This window comes from Mustela lutreola, chromosome 2, assembly GCF_030435805.1.
Source record: "Mustela lutreola isolate mMusLut2 chromosome 2, mMusLut2.pri, whole genome shotgun sequence".
Taxonomy (NCBI): Eukaryota; Metazoa; Chordata; class Mammalia; order Carnivora; family Mustelidae; genus Mustela; species Mustela lutreola.
In genome coordinates, this window is record NC_081291.1 from 179,127,931 (window position 1) to 179,151,519 (window position 23,589).

Here is a 23,589-nt window from a genome sequence, read left to right on the forward strand (position 1 = left end):
CCCCATCCCTCCTTCTATTAACATAACGTGTTATTCTCAAAACACTTGTCCTTTTTTATCATTATTGAGCTCCCTTAAGCCCTGAAATTTTACATATATGTGTAATATACATGCATAAACATGCATATATATACATATATAAGCACACACATTATCTATTTTGACACAGATTTGCTATTTTGCCAATATAAATATATATAAGTGTAAATGTATGTGTGTGTGTGTGTGTGTGTATACCTTAAAGCAAGGCTTTGATAGCCCATGAGTGATTTGCCTTAAAGTCCTCAAGGCAAGCCTTCCAACTGAAATACATTTACAGCCTAGGAGGCACACCAGCAAATCTGGTTGTCCTGACAACATCAACTTCCATCATCTGAAGAACCTGAACATGACTGTTTTACATGAAAGTACGTAACTAGCTCAAGGTGGCCGTGAGGATACAATGTGATGAACTGAAGGGGGCCCTGTCTGGTCCTGGGCAGGAACCACTATCAACAGCCACTAACCAATCAGGCCCAACCATAAATGGGAGGGTGTTCAGCAGTTCTCAAAAATTTATATGGACCTCTACTCCCCTATTCTGGTGACTCTGGAATGTCCCATCTCTGCTTCTACTTCTGCCCCTACAACTGTTCTGTACTCTCCATGAGGGCTGCAGGAATAGGGAAGTGAGGATAAGCTGTAATGCCAAGGTTATTACTTTGTGTTGGAGTAAAGCAGGACAAGACATTAAGAAATAAATATGGACATGTGCAAATGTGCTGTGTCTGTGCCCTTTCATTAACAAACAACTTATGATGTGATGTACTTTACTTGAGCAATGATTTGCATAAGTCCTACCGTGTGGGTTGTGGGAGAGTGAGCTGGCAAGCAGGCTGGGGCTGCTTGGCAACAAGGCTGGAGGTGAGCAGGGAAGGAAGAAGGGATGTGCTATCACAGGACCCAGTCCAAGAGCTGGCAGCATACAATTTCACAAACAAATGTACTCATGTGACTTGAGTTTGTGTCCTTTCTACTCTGCCTGCTACTCCTTGAGACCTGGCCGAAGGCCACAGGCACCTCTTAAGTGGCATCACTCTCTTCTTTACATTTGCTTTTGTGTATTCATGGCTTTGCTTGCCTTACAGCTTTTGCCTTCTATCTTATTTCTAAGCACCTTTCTGAGCCATTCTCCTGGTTTTCACACTCTCTGCATTTTGCTCTCAAACCTACCAAATATACAGTGTCTGATCTGGTTGACTAGTTACCATCAATACGGTGTCCCTGAGCTCTAACTCTAAGCCAAATCCAATCACCTGGGGCTAAATCTCCAGGGATCACATGTATGAAGTGTGATATAAGACATGCAAAACCCTACAAAACGCAAAAACCAAAACCTCTAACTGCCTTGTTCAGGTGACTGCAACAGGCACTCAGAATCATGTCCATGGTAGGCACTATGAGGTTTTCATGTTACTGGCATCTTGCTTTACCAGGCACAAGTAAAATAATTATGAAAGTCTTAAGTGGAGCACTGTTGTTTAAGAATGAATAATGATGAAATGAACTCAAATCTGTACTCTGCTTTCCATTTTGGAAGCATTTACATCCAAGGGAAAATCTGGATAGCTTACTATGGTCTCTAGTACAGAACTCCCCACTGTCAAAAACAAAAACAAAAACAAGCCAAAAACCAATAAGCAGATGCTTCAGGACCAAAGATATGCCTTTTTAAGAATTTATAATTTGGGTGTTCTTAAATTCCATAAGATCCCACAGCTGAACTGCCCCGGAGCCCTTGTGCTATAACCCTCTGGTGGACAAAGTAATATAAGACACCAGTGGAGATCTGGTATACCCATTAATTCAGAAGAAATAATAATCTCCATTGCATACCACCCGGTTTCAAAGATCTAAAAAGAGGCCCCAAGACTGGAAATCTTAATAAAAGCAAATCCAAAAGTTAAGCTAGTATAAAACTGAGGAAAAATCAGCATACCAAGAAAGTTTTATCCAGGAAGCCAAGGAAAAAAAAATTCCTTTTAATCCCTGGAGCCTAATACTCCTGTATTCTTCTGGACCTCTCCTTAAAAAAAAAAAAAAAAAAAAAAAAAAAAAAAAAAAAAAAAAATTAACTCAAAGTCATTATGTATCTGCCTGACTCATTTGGAATTAGAAACATATTTCCTGTTGTCTTCTCCAAGTACTCTGTGACACAGATTACATTATCCCTAAGGAAAATGTCCAGAATTTGACCTTAGTGGATCCAGAGTGTTCTGCATACTGAAGCCAAGACATTAGAAAATTGCATTGTATTGTACAGTTTCTCTCTCTATCCTTTTGTTTATATTATTTCAACTTAGATCTTACATATAGCCCTTCATTTCTTCCCAGGTTAGGAACACTAGGAGAACTGATATGAAAAGATGTCACATGTCAACTCTACCAGTTACCTTCAATAGATGAAGAGAACCATAAGAGGTTTTTTTTCTTTTTAAAGATTTTATTATTTATTTGATATAGGGATAATAGTGGGAGGGGGGGAGGAGAAGCAGATTCCCCACTGAGTAGGGAGCCCCTCTTGGGGCTTGATCTCAGGACCCCAAGATCATGATGACTTGATCCAAAGGCAGACGCTTACTTAACTAAGCCACCCAGGCACCCAAACAACCACAGAGTTTTTAAAATCCTATGCCTAACTACATCATAAACTTAAAATTTTCGGAGGTAGATCTTATGCTATGTCTTATCACAAAAAAATAAGGGGCAGAAGGAAACTTTGGGAGAAGATGGATAGGTCTGTCACTTGATGGTGGTGATGGTTTTACAGGTGCACACTTATCCACAAAGTCATTGAATTGTATATATTAAATATGTACAGGTTTTGTATAATATCTCAATAAAGTAAAAAAAAAAAACCAAACTCCTCCCCAACTATATGCTATATCTGGAGAATATAAAATATTTCAACTGAAAATATTTTAGTGAACATGAAATTACAAACTGTCTGAAAACCATGTAAATATTTACTATACATATGTATTGGTCTGCAATGTGACCATATATTTATAGCTACAGATGAAATGCTAATAAGCCTTTGGTTGAATGAAATCCGGTTTTCTGCTAAGATTTTTTTAGTCTAATCATTCTATAACAAAAAAAAAAAAAAAAAAAAAAAAAAGGATAATTTGACATGGGCTCTAGAGTAAGATATCACAGCTCTACACTTGGGCATGGTACCTAACCTCTCAGATCCTCTGTTTCTGTACCTGTAAGATAAAGATCATACATAAGAGTATCTCATAGAAGAGTATCTTCTATCTCATGAAGATTAAGTATAAGTATGCATGTAAGGCCATTAATAAGTTCTTGATAAATGTCAAGATTATAATGACGAGGACAAAATATCTTTATAAGCTAGCAAGTAGTCTTTTAATTGTTAAAAAATCTTATTTTAAGAGAACAGAGGATTTTCTAAAAAGGGCATTTTCATTTACTTATATAAAAATGGTATCATTATTTTTGTAAATGCTCAAAACTTTTCTCTGTAACAGTAATCAATGTGCCAATTCCTGCCTATTTTTCCAATGTATATTATCATACTGTCTATACCAAATACCCTCTAATTATTTAACTATATAGTTATAGTATTTATATCTCTTCACATTTTCTACTATTGGGAGACTTCAGGGAGTGACCTGGGGTTTTATTATTTGTTTGCGTGTTTTAGTCACAGTCATCCTGGGAAGGTGCCATCACATTCACTGTTGAACATTTCTAGAATCAGCAATGCTTCTGTTCAACTGCTTTTTAAATAAAGAGGGAAAAATTAAAAATTATTCAATATTAGGTGGAAGACACTTTGAATCACGACCCATAGTTCCCTGAATGCATGTGGTCATGAAGACCTAAAATAAAAGATGAGGTTCTATCTTGTTTTGTCTTGCTTGCCTTTTAGTGGTCAAGTAAGGAAGAGCTGGGTAGAGAAAAACCCTTTCAGAATAGGATTGGTGGACTAAATACCTCAAACGTTATCCATTGCTCAAGCAAACTCAGTGTGCAGTCTTCAGTGGACTGTCCTATATGTCTTTTAGGTAGAACTGATTTCCAACTCACGTTCTTACTAAAAAAGATCATTCACCCACCCCACCCCACCCCCAAAAAGCTCCCTTGTTCCCTATGCTACTTTTCCCATTCTGGCCTTCCTGCCTGACCAGGTGAAGGGCCCCAACAGATAAAAACCTGAAGGACCAGAGCACACTACCAACCTGTGCTCACTCAAAGTCCATACAGACCCCATAATCACTCTTCACTTCAATATCAATTCCTTCAAAAAGGGCTTTGGAAACCATTCCAGACAGTTCAGGGTTTATATGGATACAGATTACTATGGAAAAGAGACTACAGTGGTAAATCTTAAGAAAGTATGTCCCTGTGAACACATTAAAAAGTCTCTAGAGCTGGTGAGGAAAATGAGCAATGTTTGATAAACCCTGATATCCTACAGAACTCTCTAACATTTATCTCTTTTCTGTGAACTCATCAGCTTCCACCTGGAGTCCTATAGTGTTCAGACTTATCTTCTTCACCCCAAACCTTTTCTCAAGAGTTACCAAGAAGATCTTGTGAAACTTCTAATCTAATCTTGCTCACTAGGCCTAAAATCCATGAGAGGCTCAAGGTCAAATCAAGAAAAAAAATCTGAACTCTTCAATATGCATAAAATACCCTTCATTATCTGGCTCTTGGTCTCATTTTCCCGAAGTTCTGCTTATTAACATCCTGACTTAATTGTATTTGCCAAACACACCAGTTTCACTTACATGAGGGTTTCTTAATCTCTGCGCTATTAACATTTTGGACCTGATGACTTTTCTTTTTTTTTTTTTTAAGATTATTTTTACAGAGAGAGAGAGTAAGCACACACAAGCAGGAAGAGCAGAAGGAGAAAGAGAATCTCAAGCAGACTCTGCCGTGCTCAGTGCAGAGCCCGATGAGGGCCTGGATCTCATGACCCTGAGATCACGACCAAAAGAAAGAAACCAAAAGTTGGACATTGAACCAATTGCGTCATGCAGGTGTCCCTGGACCTAATGACATCTTGTTGTGAGAAGGTTGTCCTATGAACTGTGGAGGTTTGGCAGTACCCCTGGCCTCTACCACTAGATGTCAGTATCACACCCCACCCCGCACCCCAAGTCAAAACAATCCAAAATGTCTCGTGACACTGCCAAATGCAGTGGGGTAAAGTCACCTCTAGCTGAGAACCACTGACTCACATCCTTGCCTTTTTATATGTTAATCTCTTGCTAAAATAGCACCTACACCTTTCTTCTTCAGTCAGTCCTGGAACCTCTCCACTTGGCCAATTCTTGAACCTGAAATTTTGTTCAACAGTTATCTTTTCCTGTTCCCAAGTGGGAGCAGTCGACCTTTCTCTGGTGAGTACTTGGTGCCTAATCAGATCATAGGCAAACATTATCAAGCATTTATGAAAGTCCTAGTTTCCCTATCAGACTGCCAGCTCTCTGAAAGCAAGGACAGAGACTTTGGCCACTGTTTCACCAGCATTTGACACAATCCGGCTCATGAAGCAGGTGCTCAACAAATACTTAGGTTTGCTTTTCATCCATCAATTCCGTAAGTATTCATTAAGAAAAGCAGGCAAGCCATATAAGCAGGTCAGCATAATGCTTTCAGGTATTCCAAACATTTGATAACCTCATGTTCTATCACAACTCTGTTTGGCTTTTATGGACAGAAAACCAGCAGAAAACTAAGAACAATGATGATAACTCACAGCTTGTAAGAACCGGAAAGACAAGATGGGGCCACTTAATGCCCCACAGGCATTACTGTCTTCAAAATCTCCTTCTTCAAGCAAGAATTGCTGGCCTTTAAAATGTTCTTTTTCATAGGCAACCCACCTAGAAATACAAAGGACATCCAAATGAGACATTAATAAGATAAACTTTAAAAAAAGAGAAAATCATGATAAAGTACCTCATTGTGTATTATCGTATTTTAAAAAGCAACACATTTGTTACCATTTATAAAGACAGACAGATGTTGTATGCTTCAAGGATCAACAGCTTTATAGTTTGGAGGATTTTCCCAACAAAGGGTTTTTACAGGATTGTGATAGAGCAATGCTCGTTAAATGTTTGTGGTATGACCTGATACCATATCTCAATGTGGAGAAAGGATAGTCTGCCAAGTAAAAAATAATGGAAAGTACCAATAGCCAATGAGTAAACTTATAAACCCATTTTGAGATTCAAAAATAATTATTCTTATTTTACTGAGAAAGCCCTTCTGGAATCACAGAATGATTACTGTATTTAGCATTTATTTAGGTTGTAAATCAAAGGAACCTCTCACTGGGTTTCCCATCAAAAACACATTACTGCATAGTATTCCATTGTGTATATATACCACATCTTCTTGATCCATTCATCTGTTGATATACACAATGGAATACTATGCAGCCATCAAAAGAAATGAAATCTTGCCATTTGCGACAACATGGATGGAACTAGAGCTTATCAAGCTTAGTGAAATAAGTCAAGCAGAGAAAGACAACTATCATATGATCTCCCTGATATGAGGAAGTGGTGATGCAACATGGGGGCTTAAGTGGGTAGGAGAAGAATCAATGAAACAAGATGGGATTGGGAGGGAGACAAACCATAAGTGACTCTTAATCTCACAAAACAAACTGAGGGTTGCTGGGGGGAGGGGGTTTGGGAGAAGGGGGTGGGATTATGGACATTGGGGAGGGTATGTGCTTTAGTGAGTGCTGTGAAGTGTGTAAACCTGGTGATTCACAGACCTGTACCCCTGGGGATAAAAATATATGTTTATAAAAAAAATGGTTAAAATGGTAAATTTTATATTATGTATAATTTTTTTAAAAGTGTTTAAAAAGAGAAAATAATTCAATATTCCTTTATCACTTAGTGAAAATCCATTTCAAGACACACATGTGATTTCACTCATATGTGGAATTTAGGAAACAAAACAAATGAGTTAAGAGAAAAAAGAGAGAGACAAATGAAAAAACAGATGTTCAACTATAGAGAACAAAGTGATGCTGACAAGGGAGGAGGGTGGCAGAGGTGGGGGGAGGTGGGTGGTTGAAATGGATGATAGGGAGTATGGAGGGCACATGTCCTGCACACCAGAAACTAATATTATACTATATGTTAACTAACTGAAATTAAAATAAAAACTTAAAAACAACAACAACAACAAAAAAACACATTACTGGTGGGTTTAGCAGAGAAATGCAAATGGGCTGACATTAGCCCTGATGGCCTACACAATTAAAATACTTCTGTAAATATTTATAGGTGGGCAGTGTTGTTCCCACCATATTATCAGTGGTGATAATAGCAATGGGTAGCACTTTCGCAGAGTACCTTCCAGGGGCACAAGCTTTTTTGTTTTTGTTTTTATTTTTGTTTTTTTTAAAGTAGGCTCCATACCCGGCATGGAACCCAATGCAGGGCTTGAACTCCAGTGACCCTAAGATCAAGACCTGAGCTGAGATCAAGAGTTGGACACTTAACTGACTGAGCCACCCATCCAGGACACTTAACTGACTGGACACTTTCTGGACTTCTAATCAAAAACTGTATAGAACACTGATAAAACCATTAGTCATTAAGTTCCTCCATGAAACTTACCTTTTTAATGGACTAATTCACAGCAGCTAATGAATGTAATGTGGGCATAGATGGTTCATCACACATGCTGACGTGCTTCAATCTGCCTTTTGAGGCACTTTGTTATTAGAATGGGACCCCTTCCAATGGGGCAGACTCTAGGATGACTACTTTGAGCTCCTAGGTTGGGGACTTCTGAATTCTGGGGCTTGACAAACAAAGCTGAGTAGGGCTGACTACTATTGTTTTGAGAAAATGAAAAAAACTACTCCAAAAATTGTTTCCATAGGGTACAAAATAACAGTAACCACTCAGCAATCATGAATCCATCCTTGCCCTCACCATATAGGTGTGTATGTGACTGGGGAAGAAGAGGTCCACATGCATTGGAATAAACATCTTATACATCTTAGTGGGTTTGTAATATGTAAAAAGACCAACATTGGGTAAGACTTTAGTGGGTCTTTTACAAAAATACCCACGGAAGCCTAGGTGGCTTCGGCTCAGGTCATGATCCCAGGGTCCTAGGATCAAGCCCCATATCGGGCTCTCTGCTCAGCAGGGAGCCTGCTTCCTCCTCTCTCTCTTTGCCTGCCTCTCTGACTGCTTGTGATCTCTGTTTGTCAAATAGATGAATAAAAATCTTAAAAAAAAAAAAAACATTATTTTATTCTTAAACTATTATGTGAAAATAAATTGCACAGGAAAACTTTCAAATTCTAAATGTGGCTTTCATTATATAAATGTGGCTACTAAGAACATGCCTTTAATATATCTGAATGGGAAAAATAATAATATATATAGAAGACCTTAATATTAAAGACAGATTAATAAATTATTAATGATGATAGTTCAAAAATCTGCTCAGCTTTTAAAAAAAATTTTAAGAATCAATTTGTATATCCATCTGGAATATTTAAAAACAGAAGTTATCTGAGAAAAATGAAGAAACATCAACCTCACTTTCCCTAGATTCCTCAAGATGGGACAGAGTTCCTACTACCTGCAGTTAAACAGTTAAAAAAAAAAAAAGTGAAAAATGGTAGAAATAGAGCCAGGGGAGAGAGAGCAAAGGGAGAGGGAGAAGCAGACTCTGTGCTTAGCAGTGAGCCAAACACAGGACTTGATCCCATGACCCTGAGATCATGAGCTGAGCTGAAATCAAGAGTCAGATGTTTAATCGACTGAATCACCCAGGAGCCCCTCAACTGTTCACTTTTAAATAAGGACATGAAATTTTTCTCCTGCGTTCTATTTCAAACAATAATATTTTCTTAAAATAAAAATTAAAAATTAAAAAAAATTTTTAAATTAAATAAAAATTTAAAAAATAAAATAAAATTACCAAAAAATCCCTCAGAAAACAATGCAAATCATGATCTAGTTAATGGGAAAAACATTCAGATCCCAAAGGGAAGAAAATGCAAAAATATTTAGCAGGGTTAAGAAGAAGGGTATGTATTCATAGATTAGAGTACAAATAAATAGGACACAATAAAAATTTATCCAAAACATTTTTTTTTAACTGAAGGATAAATAATTAAATGGTTACATTACAATATGTTAGACCAATTTTGGATATGTTCTACATATCTAATATATGGCACATTCTCCTTTATATCCATATTGGCTAGTGTAGCCATCACTAGATTTACTGCCAGAAACTGCAAAGTCTAAGTCTTTAAATACAGATTCTTTTTTTTTTTTTTAAAGATTTTATTTATTTATTTGACAGACAGAGATCACAAGTAGGCAGAGAGGTGGGCAGAGAGAGAGAGAGAGGAGGAAGCAGGCTCCCTGCTGAGCAGAGAGCCCGATGCGGGACTCCATCCCAGGACCCTGAGATCATGACCTGAGCCGAAGGCAGTGGCTTAACCCACTGAGCCACCCAGGCGCCCCTAAATACAGATTCTTGAGTGATCTTAGACCAGTCATTTAACACCTATGAATATAATGGTTTAGTAGCATCTTATGATAGAATAGCATAAACAAGTTTTATAATATTACTACAAATAATAAGACATCAATACTTAAATTAAAATGAACTAATATTCCAAATAAACCATTGTATCAACAAAGAGACCAACAGTGTTTCTAGAGGAACTCTAGAACTGGGTCGACAATGGCAAATAAACTATGAAGAAAGCTTCTTCTGATTTTTATCTGCCAGGATACAAATACAAAGGCACATCCCAATGCACTCACAGATTTTTCTGGGGTACCTGCCCCAGAAACTGCTGACTGATACGAGGATGGTACCAATGACTGGTGACACTTGGGTTTATACTGAGAGGTTCTCAGGGGGTGCTTCCTCAAAAACAGTACAGGGCCAGAGGGTAACCAATGTTAAAAATCCTTGACTTGGTCAGTAAATGACAGATGCTGGCAAGTATGTGGAGAAAGGGGAACCTTCCTACACTGTTGGTGGGAATGCAAGGTGGTGCAACCACTCTGGAAATGAGCATGGAGGTTCCTCAAAAAGTTGAAAATAGATCTACCCTATGACCCTGCAATCACACTACTGGGTATTTACCCTAAAGATACAAATGTAGTGAACCGAAGGGGCACATTCACCCGAATGTTTATAGCAGCAAGGTCCACAATAGTCAAACTATGGAAAGAAACTAGATGTCTATCAACAGGTGAATGGATAAAGAAGAGGTGGTATATATATACAATGGAATACTACGCAGCCATTAAAAGAAATGAAATCTTGCCATTTGTGACAACATGGATGGAACTAGAGGGTATTATGCTGAGTGAAATAAGTCAATCAGAGAAATACAAGTATCATATGATCTCCCTGATAGGAAGAATTTGAGAGGCAATGTGAGGGGTTTGGGGATAGGGAAGGAAAAAACGAAACAAGATGAGATTGATAGGGAAACAAACCACAAGAGACTCTTAATCTCAGAAAACAAACTGAAGGTTGCTGGGGTAGGGGGGTTGGAAGAAGGGGGGTGGGGTTATGGACATTGGGGAGGGTATATGCTATGTTGAGTGCTGTGAAGTGTGTAAACCTGGCGATTCACAGACCTGTACCCCTGGGGCTAATAATACATTATATATTAATAAAAAATTTTAAAAATCCTTGACTTGGGAGACACACAACCTAGGCTACTTCTTTAATGAAGGACTCACTGCCAAGATCCTCAGCACAGAAGGTCAACTAAGATCCACAGAATAGAGAATAAAAACTGGGGTTCTCATTCATGTCCGAAGTTTGTAAATATAAATATATTTTTTTGTAATTTTTATCTTCTATATTGTGTTTAGAATACTGTTTTAAGTTTTAGAAACTATTTTCTACATTTAACCTACCTCAAACTCTCTAATAAAACAAGAGTTCACAGAAAAGCCAGTGACTAATATTTTTTAAGAGTACCTTCCAGAAGGGAGGTAATATTTTTAGATTAAAACACATTGTTTATGCTTGGCTTGGCACATTTTTTATGCTGACCTATAAAAATTGACTATTAAATCAAATTTGTAAATATAACACTCACACTCCACCGATGACACGAATTGATCCAATTCCATGAAAATCCCCATTATTTTTTAAAAACTTTGGGACAGAATCTATGTGTTCACTAAACTCTTTGGCCTGTCCACGGAAGTGAGGTTTTTCATAAATAATAACCTGCAAGATATGAAAGAAAATTAACATGCTTGTATTTTGGAATAGACACAAAACTCATTTACTTAAGTGAAACTAAAGACTCTGACATAGGGATCACTGTCCTTTTTATTAATATTTACAATATAGCATGCTGTCTGATATTCACAAGGAATATGTGAGTTATCATTGTAAAGATAAAATATCTTAATAGCATGTTTCTCTCATAATAACAGTCAAATATGATGCCATTGTTCTGGTGACCCAAATCCTAGGACCATCTCAAAGGGTAAAAGGTCTTATAATGGACGCTTAAATTAACCAAACTTAGCTCACTGTTTGGAATTTAATACAGACCTGCCTTCTGTGAATTTTCCCTATTAGAAAAAAACAATACAAAACAAAACAAAACCCTCTCTACAGAGGTTCTACGGCACAATAAATTATCTACTGGATTGAGAAAACATGGCCGCTTCTTGTAAGACTAATTGCTTCTATGGCAGTTGCTATTCACTGATAAAAGATATGTAAATTCCTGAATTTGAAAACAAAACCTTCTAATAAAAAGAAGTGATTGGAAAAATTATGGGTTTTTTTTTGGATACTGGGTTCATATATGCGGGGGGTAAGTACAGCGGGAAATCCATTCCTAGCATTTCATTTACTTCAAATTTGAATTGGTACCAATATTTCTCTTCCACCATTTTGGTGCTCTTTACTTCCCAACTATGACCCACCTGCCTTTAGTATGTGGAAGTGACAATGGTGACAACAGCACTCATCTATCCACACTCTATCACCTGGTTCTATTTGGGGCTGATGGCATACATCGTGTACAAACAGCAAAATAAGGCCCCATGCTTAAAAGCACTGAACAAGTTATAGCTTCCCTGTTTCCAAAAATTGATAACATCAAACAAGCTGAAAAAAATACACACTACGGCTCCTATTTTCCAAATTTTAAATTTTCACAGGGTGCTGTATTTGAAGTTATATTTAAGACTTTCTACATATGCTGAACCCAATCAGACTAAGAAGCAGTAATTCTTTGATGAGTAAGCCATCACTATATGATAGTTATTTCATTCATATACCTCTACAACCTGTCAAACTGCAAACATCGAAGGAAGACCGAGCCTGTCACACCTGAAGAGCCTAAGACAGGAATCGCTGAGAAAGTGTCAGAGCTAATCCTGTATATTTTAGGTCACTGGTTCGAAACCTTGGCTGCATGTTATTAGAATCACCTGAGGAGCTCTGACCATATCCCAGACCAATACAGGACTAAGTATTTTTTTTTTTAACTTGGATATATATGACTCCAACAAGGTTACTAAGTCTTAAAAGATTCCACCTATGTGATTAAGAGAATGGTGGTCAGTTCGATCAATTAAGAAGCCTCCAGAAATGGGAGGATTGGAGGAGCTGTGTCTTGTTTTGCAGGACAGGAAAAGGATGGAAGAATCCTTCCCACGCCTGCCTCTGGAAGTGCTATAACCTAGACAAGCAGAGGTCTGTTTGCATCTTTGATCACTGCACTGGTTTTCTTTCCATCTCTTTTCACACACATTTTGTAATTTCATTTCCTTTTCTTTCCCCAAATGTGCTTAAACCTGGTGCCACTACTGCTCCAATTTTCACTGCCTCCCTCGGCTGTTCCCTTCAGATACTTATACTTACAATGTTGTGAGCATTATTCCCAAACGTCTGCTATATACCGCCACTAGAATGTCAAGCTGCCACCTCAATTGCCCCCTCTCCACCTAATCAAAAATCAAACATATCACCTTTCCATCCTGTATTTGGTATTTGCTGTGCTTGACCTCCATCCTTGCACACTGACCCAATTTGCCCTCACAGCATGCATCCTCACTGGCCGTTCTGTGCTGTCACCTCACTCCAACATGCACTAGCTAGATATTATTACCATATATTCAGCTTTTTTTTTTTTTTTTACTTTAAAAAAAAAAAGTAAGGCCATCTTTAAGTATTTTGATACTTAAAATCAAAAGTATTTTGATACTTAAGTATTTTGATACTTAAAATCAAAATACTTAAAGCTCAACACTCAAACTTTTTATCCTGCTATAAAAGTCCATTTTTAAGACTTACCTTTAAGTTCATAGGCATTTCCACTTTTAGTCCACCCTTAAGAAAAGAAATTTTAATATTAGATACAGAAATATTTAGAACACTTGAAAGTAAGTGACATATGTAGGTTATACAAAAAAATCTGATTAGTTCAAGGTTATATGCCAGCCAACTTTAAGTTGTGGTAATTTTTAAAATTTAAGCACAGAACTCTATGGTAGTCAAAACCAAGTCAGACAGCTCATCAATGTAGATGCAGTAAGAAATCTTTAAAATATACTTTCCAGATTAAAACTAGTACAAAGAAGGAAACTGAGCTGTTTGGTCCTTAAGCTCACATGACTGAGTAAAGATTTAAGCCCAAGGCAGATTGTCCCAAGAAACAGAGTGGTGTTGCTAGATTTAAAACATCTCATTTGGCAGAGTAGATTTCCAAACCACTGACTCTGCATTTCCTCCCGACAACTGCTCAGGCTTTCTAAATTAGAGTGCTTCCCCTTCCAAGTTCCATCAACACTTTTTATCATTAACTATCTTTGTGACCTCAAGGTTGTACAGCATAAAAGTAACCCCTTCCTCAACAAAGTAATTCTAGAATTTCCTGTTTTTAATGCTACTCCACACTGTGGTATTTCTTAAAATTTCTTAAGTTTTTCCTAGTTTTTATTTTTTAAAGGCACAGAACAGCCAAAAATGGTTTATCACATAGCTAACATTTATTTGAAGAGTTTGCCCCCAATTAAAAATGTTTGCAACAAAAATACTGTATACACTTATTAACTTTAAGAAAGCAACCAAAAATAAAAAGAAAGCAACCACTGATAGAACTGTCCATTTATTAATAATGCTGAGCTTATCATTCATTACTCTGATGGAAAAGCATAATTAGAAAAGTAGTTTTCAAATAAGCATCAAAAAATTTCAAAACTGTATTCAAAATTTTCACAGAACAATACTTATAAGGAAACTGCACGCATTGTAATAACTCGCAGCACAAAATAAATTCAGATATTTGTTTTCTAGAAAACATTAAATATTTTTACATAGATATTCTCTATTATTCTCTATAATATAGAGGCACAGAAAAATAATGTATAGGTTGCTGATCCAATAGTACACATATTCATTTCTCAGGATAGATGGCATAAGCAATCACCACGGTTATTTTAGATTCATGGGCACTTTGGAAAATGCCAGTTTTTAAATTTGCTTACCATTTGAAGTGGATGCAATGATTTCATTTCTGTGGCAGAAATCTCAAAGAGTCCATGGTCTTCCTCCAGAACTGTAGCTTGCCCCTTAAAATTAATATCTGGGTAGGCAAGCCAACTAAATAAGAAATGAATGGTTTGTTAAAGTATAATAGGAACACTTTAGTCTGGTACTGTAACAGTTAAAAGTATAAAGGGCTATGAAACAAACAAAAACGAAAAGAACAAAACAAAAAAAAACAGAAAACCTTCATGGCAGAATCACAACCAGTAAAACACATTTGAAATGACTTCACTAGATAGCATATAACAAGAGTTAATGTATTTTCCAGTACTCATATTCAAACACTTTAAGTCTATTATACATACTCCAAGCAGTACATATTACTTTTCTTAGAATTTTCTAGTATTTAGGAGGTGTGACACCCTTGACTCAAGCAGAATATAACTAGAAGGAAAAAAAATTCCACTATATATATATATTTTTTTAACAGTGGGGCAATCAAAGGTGGGATTCCATAAGGCCTTTTACATCTTTCCCCTCCTCCCCCAATCAAGGCGTTTTACATCTTTGACCCACATTTTTAGAATCAATAACCAGTTCAATTGCCTGTTGCAGGAACAGTATCTGAAATGAGATCCCCGAAAGACAGACCTACCTTGTAACTAAATTTGGTAATTACAAACTTATCTCATGGGAAGGGTCAATTATTGGGTCTGCCCACAGTTTTAATCTGTGGTTGGGAGAGATGAAGAAAGATGTCCTATGGTGACCCCCAAATATCTACACCAACCATCATCAAAGCAAATAAAAAAGAATGAAAGACAGAAAAGGAACCCATGTTGAACTGGTATCACAGAGTTGTGATTTGCGCTAATCTGGAACTAAATTAAGACTGAGCTCAGTCATACCCAGAATCTAAAAGATACCTTTGGAGTCAGAAAGGTTTGGTAGCAGACACAGGCTGAAGCAAATCATATAATTTCCTCATTTGTAAAATGTGTCGCTCCACCTACCTTACAGGAATACAACAAACAAAAAAAGCACTGCGTGTCCGTGCTGTGGAGGCACTCAGTAACTACTGGCACCGAGACACCCTTGAAATAGTTCAAGCTCCAGATTTTTAGGCCAGGACATGCTTTTATTTCTCAGTCCCAAAATCTGGTGGATGAAAACATGATGAATGCATCTATCAAGAACTATGCCTGAGAATCTATCTGCTTCTGTGAGTCCTACATCAGAGACTTAATTGGATCCAAAGGAAGACAGAATCTGTTTTAATCCCTGCAACGGTCTTTCTTGAGTATCCAGGAGCATAAATAAAATAAAAACTTCACAAATATACAGGTCATCCACTGAAATTTGAAGTAAAAAGTTAAGTTTGGCTGTAACAGGGAGAAACGGATACATACACTCCTGACTTCACAGTGAAGGACACAGACTTGGGGATATTCAGCTCTTCCAAATTGGGGACTGCTCGCTGTATATGGATAGGACAACATGCTGGGTCAGCCTGTGGGCAAAGTTCTATCTCTGGGATGCTGCAATCCTGAAAAAAAAAAAAAAGAAAAAATTGGCTTTGAAATCATCTGGAGACACACACAATTCGGTATTCTCAATACCCTGGATACACAATTAAAATTATTTTCACTGTTCAGTTGAATTTCTTCACAAAAACACCATGAAGGAAATACTGTTTCACTTCACCAGCTTTTTAAAATGAATTTTTTTCTAAGAAGTTACATTGATAACATGAAAATTATAAATATTATCAATTGAAAAAGTATTACTCATTTTTTTCTGCTTTGTTTTTAAAAGTCTTGTTCTATTAAGCAATCAATGTTCAGTTAACAAACTCTGTGAGTGCCAAAAGTCTTTAAGCCTTCCTTCTCAGAAGCATAACAAAGCCATAAGGAGGAAGGGAGTTGAATAAAAGTTGATCTCATGGGGGATATAAAAAATAAATAACAGAGAGGCACACTACTCCCTCAGTGTGTTATCTAATTTACATTGACAAAAGAAGTAGGAATTAGAAGTGAGGGTAAAGGAAATCTGTTTTCCTACTTGTGGGATTCTGTTTATTTTAGAACAAGTTGGTCTGAAGAAGAAAGGCATTATGAAATTTCACCCCATCCTCCATCCCAAATTCACTGCCACCATGTTCCGTCAAACCTTCCCTTAAAATTTCACTTATGTATCTCTCTTTTCTATTCCCACTGTCAAGGTCATTCATCAAGGCTAAGACTTTGATTATAGGCCTGTATCACCAGTCAAGTACTTGCCACACTTTATACAGTTGGGCTTGTTAGAGAACACTACTTTGCTCATGACACTCCTTGGCTCAACACCCAAGCATATCAAATTTACATTTGTTTAAAAAAAAAATTACATTTGTTTGTCTTTTTACAACATGATACCAACCCAGTGACCCTCAGGAACTCCACACACCTCTTCAGCCATACTGGTATCCATACTCTCCCCATCCCCTTCTTTATATGGCTTCTCTTTGTAAATGTTTCCCCCCATTGCAACTAAAGGGAGAATTTTCTATATTCTTACCAATGAAAATCTTCTAATAGTCAAGTTCTAACACAAAAAAGACTTCATCTTTTTCTTAGAGAATCAAAGCTACAATTATTTTTCCCTTCTCTGAAATTACAATGTGTTTCTGTCTGAACACACCAACTCCGTAATCATGAGTGTTTAATTATACAACTCAAACTTTCAGTAGCATAATTCTCACCTAAGAAATTGCAAAATTCAAGTGATTATGCTTTAATGAAACAGGTAAATGTGGTAACAATCAGAGGTGACATTAGGCTGAACAATTGTATTTTTTATTATAATCAGTTTTGCAATTTATAACTGCAATTTTGTGATTTTTTAACCTTCTAAACTGAGTTTTCCTATTAATCATTCTTAATCATTCCTATTAATATGTATAAGCAAATTAATAGATTTTATTTTTAGAAAACTAGTTCTAAAATGCAATACAATAAAGAGGCACAACCTAAAATATCCTTTAAAGTTTAAAAGTATAAATCTGTTTAAAATTTCCTTTCAAAGATAGTCAGGGGCACCTGGGTGGCTCAGTGGGTTAAGCCTTTGTCTTTAGCCCAGGTCATGATCTCAGGGTCCTGGGATCAAGCCCCACATCAGGCTCTCTGCTCAGAGGGGAGCCTGCTTCCCCCTCCCTCTCTCTCTGCCTGCTGCTCTTCCTACTTGTGATCTCTGTTCCTCTGTCAAATAAATAAAACTTAAAAAAAAAAAAAGATAGCCAGAAACATCCACAACAGTCACCCATCAATCTTCAAGGCTTTTGTTCGTTATTAATAATAGAGTTCTAGTAACAGTATTTAAAATGCTTCCATATTAATGTTCCCCCAGGGATGGTAGGCACAGTAACAGAATACTTACACAAGTTAGTTTCCTCTGCATTGTGTTATACAAACAATGCATGGGTGGTGTGCTTTAAAAGGGAAAAAGCTAAAAGGCAATTGAGTCTGCCACAATGCAGAAGGAAACAGCATAATGGAAAAAAGTATAATGATGGCTAAAAAATGGAAAATAAACAAAAATAAGAATGTTTATGTCCTCAGCCAGAGTATCCGTTTTTTCTCTAGTTAACTAAAAAAAATTTCACCAGTTAAGTTTTATCTTCTTCAGGGTGGCTATTCTCAAAGAAATAATGTCTCTTGCAAGACTTGCCTAATTCTTGATAGACCAGGGCAGTAAACACTAACAACTGAAGGATACTTTATAGTAACCTAGCAACAATGAACACTTCATTCTTAGCAGTCTGTATGGCTTCCTCCCCAACTTTTCTAGTCACAATATACTTCACAGATATCTTGATGAAACTTGCAAGCTTAGACTACTAAAGCCTTTGTAGGCATGAAGGCAAAACTACAAGAGAGAAACAGGCAAGAATGGATTATAGTTAACAAAACCAGTAAGAAAATATAATTGACTTTACCTTCCATAAAACACCTTCAGTCCCTGATCTAACAACAGATCTCTCTTCTCAGCAAATTAATGAGGATAAAACCAAAGTAACTTCTGACCATAAGAAAAATGTCATTCCTTTAAAAAAATATTAGCTGCACCATAAACAGTAATTTGCAATATTCACTTCTAATTTTTGAGAAAAGAAATATCCGACTCAAGAATTACTGCAATGCTACCTCACCCCAATTATCTCTGGGAGCAAAGATGGCTCTTGAGCAGAATCTACAACCACTGCTAACTGCTTGCATCCCCCACAGCTCTTCACTGAAGACATGATCAAAAATTATCTTTAGAGAATAATGAAGTTTTGACTACTCAGATTAGAGCAAATGAAAGATGATGAAGCAAGATAAGGTTAGTTCTGGGCTTAGGCCTAGGTGAATTTGAAATGGTAACAGTCCCCATGAAAACGAAGCCATCAATAGGGAGAATTTTGACAAGGCTGGAGAAAGGAAGCGCCTTGATGCCTGACTCTTACTTTGTAAAACGTTTAGAACAATGCTAATGCCTTTTCCATTAGATGCTCAACAGTTTTTCCTTCCTCACTGAAAGTTGCTAGCCTGTCCAAGACATGTGGGCACTCACACTGCGATTAAAAAATGACTCCAAGAACAAACACTGGAAGAAGGAAAGAATACAAGCAACACTTATTCTTTCTTTTAATGTAGTCTAAGCAAATAGCAGGTGTGCAAATACCCATTTATATATCCATTTTCAACAGACTGAGTCTTTTGCTTGATTTTATTGTAGGTGGATTTCTGGGTGGTGAGAAGGTTGCTATTTTCAACAACTTATCTTTTTCCCCCACTGGGCTTGGCATGATGCCTGACATTCAGAAGAACAGCACAAAACCGTAAGTTACTTAAATCTTAGAACATTCTACCTACAAATTATTCATATTAATTTCTAGTGAGTTAGCTAATTAAATGAGACTCAAATGCTCCTTGCTGAGCTGCACTGCTCAGTTAAATTTTTCAGTGAAAATGAACATTGCCCTCAACACTGTGGCCTTCTATCCCCTTGTAGTACCACCAACCTTCACTTCTGCATCTAACACAGGCGGTTCTGCCAAGAACTTGCTCACATTTCCCACCCACCTAACCCGTGTTTACTTTCTCGAGATTCCAATCATGTGTCACCTCCTCCAAGTGAGGTACCCCTTTTTTGTGCACCCCGAGGGCCCTGCAGAACATTTTTACTTCATATGGTTATGTGATTCAGCTGCCCTTCCCCTCAACTTTAAGCGATCTGGAGTATGAGATCATATCTCACTTGTATTTCCATTCCTCATGCCTATCACAGTGCTGGGTCCAAAAGCAGAACACAAATTTATGAAGACACAGGCTTGTTTGCAGTTTTCCAGGAAGGATAAATCCACATAAAATACATGCATAGGGCTCCCTGCTCAGCTTGGAGCCTGCTTCTCCCTCTCCCTCTGCCCCTACCTCTGCTCATGCTCACTCCTGCTTACGCTCTCTCTCACACACACTCTCTCTCGGACACAGTAAGTAAATCTTACAAAAAGTAAAAAATATATATCTGTGACTGTCATATTCATAACTGTAGTAAACCATGTGCTGTTTTCTTGCTAAGGGAACTCTTAAGAATATACTGGGAAAATTCTGTCCCTATTTGAGATCTTTCCTAATCACTAATTCACCTCTCCCCTAAACCACCACAGCACTTCCCATGAAATGTTTTATTATACTGGGAGACCTTCCTCATGCAAGTATTAAATGATATTTTCTAAACAGAAAATAAAAAAGCAATATACCTACCCTTTGTTTCGCCACTCTTCCTTCTCTTTTTTTTCCCCGTAACACTCATCACTCACACACATACTCACTCTCTCTCTCTCTCCCCCCCTACACTCAGGAGAGATTACTAAAAAAAAAAAAAATATATATATATATATATGTAATATATATATATATTATATATATTACATATATATATATAATATATATATATTACATATATATATATATTTTTTATTATATATATATATAATATATATATATGTAACAGTTTAAATTATCATTCACTCTAATACTTCATATGTATAAATTCAAAAGATCATCATCAATAAAATAAAAATTAGTAAAACTACCAAAAATATTAGCAATCACTTCTAAACACTGCTAGGCCAAAGTATAGCTTTACTACATGACAAACGAAACAATACAGAAATTAGGGGAAAATCAATGATCATGCTACCTTTAAGACACGTTTGATAGAACCCAATACAAAGTCTCTCTGTGGATGCTTTCTGTTCTGAAGGATCCAGTCACGATTTAACACTTTTTCCCCTTCTTCCAGCACACATTTCTGACCCTGGAAATGTGGCTTCTCATATAAAATCCAGCTGAGAAAAACAAAAAAGCATGATTATTTATAATTAATTTTCTAAGAAATGAGGCATAAAACAAATGATACTTAGACCACAGACTATCTCACCTACCTAACTTTTAAAACCTGAGCTATTTTCCACCATTAGCATATAATTCTATTTGAAACAATGATATATACTAATTTAAGTAAAGACAAATAGCATAAAAATAAAAGGACATACAACTTGGAAATATTCCTGAACATAACCTATGCCTACCCATATAAAAGGACACATGCACTTTCTAGATGGTATATAAACAAACCAATACATTTCTATTAAAACAGCAGCTTAACAATTCCAAATTTTAAATGAAAGCACATGTATCCCATTTTATTACATGAAGACAACACTACATCCTATCATATACATCATGAATATTGATCAGTGAGTAACTGAGACACTGGACAAAGAAATCTTGGCTCCAGCCTATCCAAGGATAATGGTTGATTGAGGTTTCCCCTTATTTTTATACCACACAAAGAATCCTTCATTTCTTGACTATGTCAGCTATACAAATGACCCTAAGTATGTGCCCTTCACATTCCTTAGCATCCCACAAATTTTGAACTCATTTTCAAAGCTATGCTTCCTTCAACTCACGCCTTTAACTCAACTTGCCAAATCTATCCTGCTAACAGCATAGTTTCGGAATGGTATTGATTGTATATAATATATATACTAGGTCTTGTTACATATAGCTGGCTTTAAGCACTGAGAACAACCTATATTTTCTGTCACTGTAGATAAAAAGAACAATTAAATTATAAAGCAGTAATAAGATTTCAAAATATTCTGTCAAAAACTAGACAAAAGGGGATGTGACTTCAATAAAAAATTAAAAACACATAAACAGTAAGAAAACAGACTTAGTTGGGGGGAACAGGCTACAAAATTTTAAAAGCTCTCTTACCAGCCCCTTACAACTTTTATCAGTACCCCATTCGGAAAGGACCATGATGTAGCATCAGGAATACTACAGTAGATCTCTTGCTTATATTTACTTCCATGGAGATCATAGATAACCATCTGCAACATACAGTAAGCAGGCACAATAACTAATTTTAAGAATGCATTTAAAATTTCAAAATGTCCTAGAATGTAGAAAATAAAAGATCCTAAATATATAAAGAAATTTTTTTAGATGTTAAATCTGTGAGTAAAATAATCCCTTTTAAAGTCAGTTATGGGCATCTGTGTGGCTCAGTTGGTTAAGCATCTGCCTTCAGCTCAGGTCATGATCCCAGGATCCTGGGATGGAGCCCCATGTCAGGCTTCATCAAATACATACATACATACATACATACATACATAAATATCTCAAAAAAATAAAAACTTTTAAAAAGTCAGTTAAAAGTATTTAACCTCCTCAAATCTGAAAGTAATCTTACTTTTTTTTTTTTTTTTTAAGTGAACTCTATACCCAGCGTGGGGCTTGAGGTGACAATCGTGAGATCAAGAGTCGCATGCCTCCCAACTGAGCCAGCCAGATGCCCCTAAAATAACCGTACTCTTCATATTTTATCTCTGTCTATAAGAAACTTACACTTACTGGGGCACGTGGGTGGCTCAGTCATTTAAGTATCTGCCTTCAGCTCAGGTCATGATCTCAGAGTCCTGGGACTGAGTCCCACATCGGGCCCCTTGCTCAGCGGTGTCTGGTTCTCCCTCTCCCTCTCTGTCCCTCATGCTCTCTCATGCACTCTCTCTCAAGTAAATAAAATCTTTAAAAAGAAAACCAAACAAACAAGAAAAGAAACTTAGGCTTACCTTCCCAGGTCTTGGGTTACACCTTAAAATTTGTTTGTTACTATTCTGTAATAATAAAAAAGTGTAAGAAGGAAGCCTTAAGAAGCATCAACAGAAAGTTGTATATAGTTCAGTTTCTTAGCAGTCACAAATTTAATTTATCACATATATACTTAGGGGCCATTAAATGCAAAGCACACCTCTAGGTTCTACAAGGGCTGTCAGGACAAATATAAAGAAAAATAATGTGTTGTTTGTGCCCTCAAGAAGCTTAAAGATACAAAGGGGGAAACAAATCACATTCACATGACTCTTCTAAGTGAAGGGTTAAGTTAAACTACAGGTAAAACACAAAAAAGATACCAAGTGATGGCGATAAAGGGAAATGGCACCATCATAGAGGTCAGACGATAGCACAGAGAGGGGCCCAAAGCTTGTCTGAGCAAGTGATATGGAGAAGACCTTGAAAAACAGTATTTCAATAAGCAAAGCAATGTGCCAGGCTGGGGTCAGGAGTAGAAGGAAAAAAGCTTCCATGAAGAGAACATATTGAGGAAAAGTACAGTGATAGGAAACCCATGGTGCATGACCAGAGCATGAGACAAGGCTGGACAAAGAGGACCTGGGTGTGCTGTAATGCTGTGAAGATGTTCCACGTGACTTGGTAGGTGATGGGGAATCATTAAAGAAACACTTCTTCAAATCCCACCCTTTCTTTCAAAAAGACTTTGCCTTGCATGCTACTGGTTGAAAGGAAAGTCCCACATTAAGTGCATATTCTATGTTAGACTTTAAATATTTCTAAGGCAAAGAATACATATAGCTGGATTTCAAGGCATTCCCCAACTATAATGCTTAGCTTTTTCTTTGAATTAGGC

The 23,589-nt window shown here is 36.9% G+C and overlaps 1 protein-coding gene across 3 annotated transcripts in view; it reads right to left on the minus strand.

The window, feature by feature from the left end:
• Positions 1-23,589, minus strand: part of CRYBG3 (crystallin beta-gamma domain containing 3) — a 117,063-nt gene that overhangs the window by 44,911 nt on the left and 48,563 nt on the right. For 2 of the 3 annotated variants that reach the window (XM_059164391.1, XM_059164392.1), the window contains 8 exons: positions 22,733-22,777; positions 21,876-21,991; positions 20,791-20,938; positions 15,978-16,114; positions 14,568-14,682; positions 13,375-13,410; positions 11,153-11,286; positions 5,780-5,906 (listed from right to left, as the gene is read on the minus strand). In XM_059164391.1, coding sequence (XP_059020374.1) covers positions 5,780-5,906; positions 11,153-11,286; positions 13,375-13,410; positions 14,568-14,682; positions 15,978-16,114; positions 20,791-20,938; positions 21,876-21,991; positions 22,733-22,777 — 858 coding nt within the window. Of the gene's footprint in view, positions 1-1,895; positions 2,066-5,779; positions 5,907-11,152; positions 11,287-13,374; positions 13,411-14,567; positions 14,683-15,977; positions 16,115-20,790; positions 20,939-21,875; positions 21,992-22,732; positions 22,778-23,589 lie in introns of those variants that run through there. The other variant, XM_059164394.1, reaches the window with a different exon arrangement.